This window comes from Eupeodes corollae, chromosome 2 (assembly GCF_945859685.1).
Source record: "Eupeodes corollae chromosome 2, idEupCoro1.1, whole genome shotgun sequence".
NCBI lineage: Eukaryota > Metazoa > Arthropoda > Insecta > Diptera > Syrphidae > Eupeodes > Eupeodes corollae.
In genome coordinates, this window is record NC_079148.1 from 102103756 (window position 1) to 102112612 (window position 8857).

The 8857-nt window shown below is 34.7% G+C and overlaps 1 protein-coding gene across 1 annotated transcript; it reads left to right on the top strand.

Moving 5' to 3' along the window:
- The first annotated feature begins 210 nt into the window (after positions 1–210).
- LOC129945148 (ATP-dependent DNA helicase PIF6-like) lies at positions 211–946 on the top strand. Its single transcript, XM_056054805.1, has 2 exons — positions 211–523; positions 615–946. Exons 1-2 carry the CDS (start codon positions 211–213, stop codon positions 944–946), a joined length of 645 nt encoding a protein of 214 aa, XP_055910780.1.
- Positions 947–8857: the final 7911 nt, after the last annotated feature.

Genomic DNA, 8857 nt, shown 5'->3' on the forward strand with positions numbered 1-8857 from the left:
ATTGTACATTCGGAAAGCAGCTGCCTTAAACTGAGAGTATAAAATTTCATACAAAAACCTTCTTAGGAAGACATGGTAGTTTTATTGGCTGGTGATTTCCGTCAAACCCTCCCAGTGATTCAAAGGGGGACACCAGCAGATGAAATTCAAGCGTGCATTAAATCATGAAGCTTATGGCCGACAGTTGAAAAACTCCGCCTGAAAACGAATATGAGAGTGCATCTTCATAATGACGAGGATTCAGGACTTTACGCAGAAATGTTATTGAAAATTGGTGATGGTTGTTTAGACGTTGACGCTGAAGGCTACATATCACTGTCAAGAGAATTGTGTAATTTAGTAGAAAGTGATGTGGATGTCATTGCTAATGTTTTTCCGGAATTGCAACAAAATTTGTGTAGTGATCAGTGGTTGTGTGCAAGAGCACTATTAGCACCAAGAAATGAAATTGTAAATAGGATCAACGCTGACATTTCAAGCGAGGTTCAAGGAGAAATGAAGGAATATTTGTCAATGGATACAAGTAAGTACTTCATATCCTGTAGAGTTTTTAAATTCACTTGAACTATCGGGTGTACCGTCACATAAACTTCAATTGAAACTAAATGCACCAGTAATGCTTATGCGAAATCTAGATGCTCCTCGGCTATGTAATGGAACAAAGCTTCGGATAACAAAATTGGGACAGAACATACTTGGTGCTACTATTTTAACAGGTGTCGGTAAGGGAAATAGTGTTATAATACCAATTATTCCCACTGACCTTCCATTACAATTTAAAAGGGTTCAGTTTCCCGTCAAGTTTAGCTTTGCTGTTACTATAAACAAAGCACAAGGACAAACTTTACAGGTAGCAGAAGTGCATTTAGAAAACCCATCCTTCTCTCATGGTCAACTTTACGTAGCCTGTTCACGTGTATCTATTTCACCCGAGGGGAAAACTTAAATTAATACTTTGTATTTTATTTTTTTAAATTGTTAGAATTCAGAATTATTTATTTTTGTTACGGTGAAATATATTTTAACATTTGTTGTTGCATTTCAATAAGCATATATTAAGGTGTTGAAACTTCATTGTCTGTAGTAATTTTTAAAAAATGTTGATCTCAGCCAAGCAATAAAATTTAGTTATTACATTGGCTCATTTCTATTATTAAACCCTTATCCTTTATCTCTCATACTTATTTAATTTCTCCACTGCGGGCGAAGCCGCAGGTAAAAAGCTAGTTATAAACGCAGATTTTTTAAGAGCTTGAGAACTTTTTAAAAATAAAACGCATAAAATTTGCAAAATCTCATCGATTCTTTATTTGAAACGTTAGATTCATTTAAATGTTGACCGCGGCTGCGTCTTAGGTGGTCCATTCGGGAAGTCCATGGCATGTAGGGCCATCTTGTTGAAACCACATGTCAACAAAGTTCAGTTCTTCCATTTTTGGCAACAAAAAGTTTGTTAGCATTGAACGATAGCGATCGCCATTCACCGTAACGTTGCGTCCAACAGCATCTTTGAAAAAATACGGTCCAATGATTCCACCAGCGTACAAACCACACCAAACAGTGCATTTTTCGGGATGCATGGGTAGTTCTTGAACGGCTTCTGGTTGCTCTTCACTCCAAATACGGCAATTTTGCTTATTTACGTAGCCATTCAACCAGAAATGAGCCTCATCGCTGAACAAAATTTGTCGATAAAAAAGCGGATTTTCTGCCAACTTTTCTAGGGCCCATTCACTGAAAATTCGACGTTGTGGCAGATAGTTCGGCTTCAGTTCTTGCACGAGCTGTATTTTATACGGTCTTACACCAAGATCTTTGCGTAAAATCTTCCATGTGGTCGAATAACACAAACCCAATTGCTGCGAACGGCGACGAATCGACATTTCACGGTCTTCAGCAACACTCTCAGAAACAGAAGCAATATTCTCTTCTGTACGCACTGTACGCATTCGTGTGGTTGGTTTAATGTCCAATGAAGTAAACTGAGTGCGAAACTTGGTCACAATCGCATTAATTGTTTGCTCACTTGGTCGATTATGTAGACCATAAATCGGACGTAAAGCGCGAAACACATTTCGAACCGAACACTGATTTTGGTAATAAAATTCAATGATTTGCAAGCGTTGCTTGTTAGTAAGTCTATTCATGATGAAATGTCAAAGCATACTGAGCATCTTTCTCCTTGACACCATGTCTGAAATCCCGCGTGATCTGTCAAATACTAATGCATGAAAATCCTAACCTCAAAAAAAATCACCCTTTATATACTTTATGATATGCTTAACGGTAGAAACTTTGTTGTCATAAGTGGAAATGTAACTTCTACCTAACATTCCAAATTAACAATGGTCTTTAACAGGGAGCAGGGAATTTGAACGAAGAAAAATTAATAAAAAAAGTACGATGGACTGTCATGCGAGAGGTCTTGGGTTCGGTCCCTGCATGTGCCACTTAAAGTTTTATTTATTTGTACTGCCTCTTGCGAGGAATTGACAAATTCTCCAAGAGTAATTCTTGTCATGAAAAACTGCTTTCTCGAATTAGCAGTTCGGATTCGGCATTTAAACTGTAGGTCGCCTTCATCCATGTAAGTCACTAGGCTACAGACTATTGTGCCACCTATTTTTTTATTTGAATCAAAGATCAATTTTTAAGAAATTTTGTTTTGTTTAAGATTTTATTTTTTGTTAAGAAACTGTCAATCCGAATTTTCTCAAAAGTTTTCCGAATATTGAAAACAACATTTCTTATAAGTTAAAATTAGTTCGAAAATATAATCTCAAAGTTTTAAAAAGATGTTTGAGCCGAAAATCAATTTTAAACAACTTTTTTTTAAATTTTTTGTAAAAAAAATGTCAATTTAAAAGATAAAATTAGTTTAAAGCCAATATCTCAAAGTTTTGAGAATATATTCGAGTGGAAAGTACATTTTTACTATCTTTTATTAATTATGTTTAGGTTTTTAATTGTTTGTAAGAAAACTGTCAATTCGATTTTTCTCAAAATTTTACCAGATGTTGAAAACGTTATTTTTCGGTGCGCAAAATTGTTTTTGAGATAAAACCATTTTTTGTTCGTAAAGTTTGCGAATCGATAAATATTTTTTTTCAGTTTTTTTTGTTTTGATTTATAAAAAAAATCGTTAGTTGGAATATTTTCCAAAAATATATTTGTTTGGTATAATATACAATTTTAATAAAATCTCAAGCGTTATTGCTTCGTGAGATATTTAGGGATAACTGAAATTTGTACAGTTTTTTTTTTTAATTTTTTTATGGTAAAAAAAACTCCTACGCAATTTTGTCCAGAGTCCTTTTTGCATCTTACTGCATTATTATCTGTACAACAAAATTTATTTGAAGTCGATATCCCTACTGGTTCTTGAGCTATGGGCGACGAAAAAACGTCGCGTACGTACGGACGGCACAGACATCTCTCTCAAAGTCTCTTATTTCGAATCTAGGGACCTAGAAACGTCGTAAAATGTCAAAATTTTCAATTCGACAAATCGGACCGATTACAATAACTTCCTATGGGAAGTTAAAAAAAGTATGTTTACATTAAAAAATCAAAAATTCTCCAAATGTCTGACTCAAAAAAAAAAACTTCAACATGTAAAATAATAGATGGATACAAATTTTTTTTATTAATTTCAAAAACAAATATTGATATGTATGAATTATAACTAATTTATAAGAGAATTGATGGAGAAATAGAAAACATGAAGTGTGTATGTTTATTGAATTTAATAGTTATAATAATGAATGTACCTTTACCTACACTTTCATGTACAGTTCAAGGCAAGATACAAAAGAATATACAACCATCATCAAAATCCTATTAGTGGGACTTTATGAAAAAAAAATAAAATATATAATTTAGTACCATATTGAATGGAATATTTGAAGAAACATCTTTAAAGTTAAATGAACCTATACAAAAATAAAAATCGATTCCAAAATACCAATAAGAAGAAGGATTTTCGTTTGTGCACCATCAACGACCTCTTGTTATCGTCGTTACCTATATATTCCCAGACAAAAGACAACCAACAACCATGCCTCTTAAATTCATATATAAAGTCATATAAGAGCTACATACATATCTATGAGTGTATAAGATGGGGTTAGGTGCTATATGCCAACATTCGTCCTTGCCACACATTATTGTCCTACTAATAACGTCTGACGAAGCCCGCATCGCATTCAATTCCTTATGGTTTGTGAGTTCTTCAATAAATTGCAGATTGAAAAACCAATGCCAGAACTTTAAGAATATAAATTTCACGTGCAAAAACATATCCTTAAAAGCTTTTCAACTACCAAACCAAACCAAAATAAAGAAAAAAGAAATTACAAAATAGTTCTATGATTTTCCGTTGTTGGTAAATGTGGCGCTAGAGTCGCATAAAAGTCACTCAATATGCCTGTCGACTTCCAGGGTAGCGCATGTCCTGGATATTCTTCTTGGTGTCTCTTTACTCAGCACAAGGTGGAAGTCCTTCTATGGAAACCTGTTTGGTAGTTTGGGGCTGTGTGGAGGAATTTCAATTGGAATAATGGAAAGAACTTGAGTCTTTGGGTCACATAGATAGAAAAATCAGTATTGATGTAGTCCTTGCGTAATGAAGTCGAACTTGGTGGGAGCGAACGTGACCTAACCTACATTTTTAAAATGTGGCAGTCCACAAAGGGTGGGAAGGTGTAAAATAATAATGTTCAATGTTATGGAGGTTCTTCCTTAAACAGAAAGTTAAAAGAAATAAAAAACCTCCCTTATATTTACAATGTGTATGGACTTTGCATGGATTTGCACTAGCTACCCTTCATTGTCGTCGTAAAAATATGCACTCTTTGCCAAACTGGCGCTAAGTTGCCTCATGATGAGGAACGTGCTATGGTGGTTTGGTGCGCGCTGTGCTTCAGTTGCAGCCGCTTCTGCTGTGTATAGTCAGTCCTTCAGCGAGGATATGATGCACTTTCTCGCTTTGGGCAGGCGGCTGCTGCTGCTGCTGCTTTGCTTTGGGGGGTGTTTTCCCTCAAGGGAGCACAGCGAGGTTTCAGGATATCGTAATGAAGTGTATTTATATGCTCGTGTTTGCCCTACGTGCTCCGGTTTTTATGATGCGATCCCTCCACCTCCCTACCGCGTGACCTAGGATTTTAGTTTTTGCCTTTATTTTGATGGTCTTTTGTTGGAGTGTCCCCATTTCACCTGACTGTCTTTTTTTTTTGTTGTCTTCTCTGTACATAGCTGGATAGGGTAGATCTATGTATATGCGACTTGGATGATGCTGCATCCCTTTTTTATTTGCTTTTTTACATATACTTAAACTCTAGTAAAGAATAATATGCAAGGTTTATTGTTGTTGTTTGATGTTAGTGATACACTATAGAGAACCCTATGACGTGTGCACTTCTGCTGGTTGGTTTGCCAAATCAAGAATTTATTGTTCACTCAGTTGTTGACTAATGTGAGCCTATTTATGCACAAGGACGACTGTACGACGATGTCGATGTTGAAGACGACTACCTATACAGACCTTATGATGATGATGCTGCTGATGCTGAAGGCTATGAAGGACGGTATATTTCTGTGTTTTTGCTTTCATCTTTATATAAAAGTCAATTGAAAGGATGCACTTTGTATTGACACAAGGATGGTTATAATTCGAAATGAGGTTGAGTGATATTAAATCATATCATGACCGGAATAAGTTTTGGTATCTTTTTGTATATTTTTTTTTAGAAAAAGGATAGCGCAGATTTTGTCTGTGATTACTTTTTTGACACATGCATTTTGTATAGTTTTTGAATAAATGTTAAAGACATGACATGGACTTTCGTCTGCCTGAGAGGCATTCTTTTTTATATATTGTAATTCAGTAATTTAACATACTAAAACATAATTACTTTCCATAAGTTGTCGATGGCAATTGGGGACTCAAACCCTATGAGACTCATACCAAAACTTACGTGGAACCGAAAAAATAGAGTTCAATACCAAATAAATCTTAACAATTTCCTCCAAAGTTATCAGCAATATAACCTAAGTCAGTTAGAAGAGGTCATGGAAGCATCATATCCAAGAACGTTGTGCAGTATTAGGAAAGCACATTATTTAAATGGTTAAGAGCTTATCGTCGCTCAAGCAATGAGCACTTTAAAAAACAACATCTTCAAGCAAACACCTATTAGAAGACCTTGTGTTTCCAAAAGGAAACAAAAACTTTGAGACAGAAGCTAGACGGTTATCAAATTGTATGAACTCGAAGGACTTTTGGAAGTTGGTGAAAAATTTGAATGGTAAGACCTTTAAAATCCATCTTAAGTTGAACCTCTTGCTTTTGGCACGCCATTTTAAAATATTGCTAAACCCAATTCATGAAGGAAACAACTTTCATTTTACACATCCGAGTATTTATAATGAAGTTTTGGACACAGATATAACCAACGAAGGAGTAGATGCAGCAATGAAAAAAATGTAGGACGGAAAAGCGGCAGGCTCCAATTAGATACCAGTGAAATTTTTAACTTCCTAAAGGAAGTTATTGTAATGGGTCCGATTTGTCAAATTGAAAATTTTGACATTTCTCTACGTTTCAAGATCCCCAGAGTCGAAATAAAAGATGTCTGTGCGTACGTGTGTACGTACGTTCCCGACGTTCTTTTCGTCGTCCATAGCTCAAGAACCAGAAGAGATATCGATTTCAAATAGATTTTGTTATACAGATAAAAAGGCAGGAAGATGCAGAAAGGGCTCTCACGAAATTTGCGTTGGTGGTTTTTTTACCATAGCAGTTTGAAAAAAGGTGAAAATGTTGGTTAACCCTAAAAATCTTACGAGCCAAAAACGATAGAGACTTGAATTAAATTTTGTATAATATATTGTATACATAATGTAATATTTTTTGAAATAAATCCATTTAACGGTTTTTTCTTACAAAATCAAAAAAACTGAACAAAAATTTGTCACCTACAATATTTTACGACTAAATATGATTTCATCTCCAAAATAATTTTTTGCAACGAAGAATAATGTTTTTGACATCTGATAAAATTTTGAAAAAAATCGAATTGACAGTTTTTTTATAAAAAATACAAATCTAAGACAACAAAGTTGGTAAAAATTGAATATCGATTCAAATATCTTTTCAAAATGTTGAAATTTAGGCTTTAAACTTATTTATCTTATAAGAATAATCGAATTGACAGTTTATTACAAAAAATTAACAAAACTTGGTAAAAAATGATTTTCGACTCAAATATCTTTTCAAAAATTAAAATATTGGCTTCAAACTTATTTTATTTCACAGAAAATATTGTTTTCGATATTCAGTAATTTTAATATAAAAATGCAACTGTCCGTTTTTTCATAAAAATTAAATCTACAAAAATAGTACACAAATTTGGTAAAAATTGATATGAGTACAAAGAACAAAAACTTTTAAGCAAGACAAATCGACAGACGGAATGGGAAGTTATCAGTGTGGGTCGCATCCCAGCCTCTTTTTTTATATATGGAACCGTTGAGTTAGTAAGTTAGCTTACTACAGTTTGGAATGAGGTGTTTAGGGAATCCATTTCATTCCATTCCTGACAACAGTACTCGCACACAGGAATGGTTGAGAGTTGTAAGTCACTAGGCCCTGGTTCACAACGAACTGTTACGCCACCCCATTTGTTTTTTTTGATTTTTGTTTAGGGAATCAATCATTTTTCCAATCCACAAATAAGGAATCTGGTCTGAAAATATTAACAGCTGTTCTGCAAACAGAGCCCCAATAAATGTATTAAAGAAAATGAGCTGTTGAAAGAATCTCAGGAAGGCTTTAGATCCGGTTACTCAACAATCGATCATATCTTTGTTCTGAAAAGCATTGCGGAGTCATTTATAATAAGAAGGAAGGACTTATACGCGTTTTTCGTGGATTTTAAGTCTGAATTTGACATTGTGAATAAGCAAGGTCTTTTCTATAAGCTCTTTGGTATGGGAATGTCGTTTAAATTTGGAAGAGTCCTGCAAAGCCTGTATATGGCGAAAGGTCGAACTGGTTTAGAACTGAATCACGCGATAGACAAGTTCAAATAGCTTGGAGTGATTTTGACAGCAAATTTATCAAAAAAAAAAATCACACACAGCACCAAGTAAAGTGTTTTTAAGGCAGTATCAGAATGAATCTTATTCTAGGCAGATCAAGTGTAGGGAGCAATATGAAGATGTGCAAAAATTGTTATGCTTCTACGTTAAAAGGATCTTCCGGCTACCACCAAATACGCTGAACTATATAGTTATGTTGGAAACGGGACTGAAGCCACTCTTTGTACGAACACATCGAATACAGATTGATTATGTGCTCAATATCATGAATATAGATACCGAAGATAGTGGCACTTCAAACTATTCAAGAGAGGTCGAGATGGTATGCAGAATGGATGAAACTTGCTAGGGAGAGTGACATAGACCTTAACATAGATAACTTTGATTTCAATCAATTTAAAGAATCACTGTACCACCTAATTGCAAAAGTAAATGATGTGTTATGGGAAAAATACCTAAATCAAGAAACTGGGTCTCTGCACACAGCAATTTACAGTCAACTCAATCACAATTTGGAGGTGAAGAACTATTTCTGGATGGAAAAAGCGTAGATGAGATTTCGATGATGGTAAAGCTGCGTGTTGAACTCGTACCTCTTAACTTCATTCCACATAGGGAGGATTTACCAAAATTATGCTCCTTATGTAATCTACAAGTGATAGAAGATGTATTTCACTTCATGGGTGAATGTCCAATTCTCAAAGACATCAGGAGAAATGTTGTTGGAACGGGTTTTTTGAACGAAAATGAAATTGTA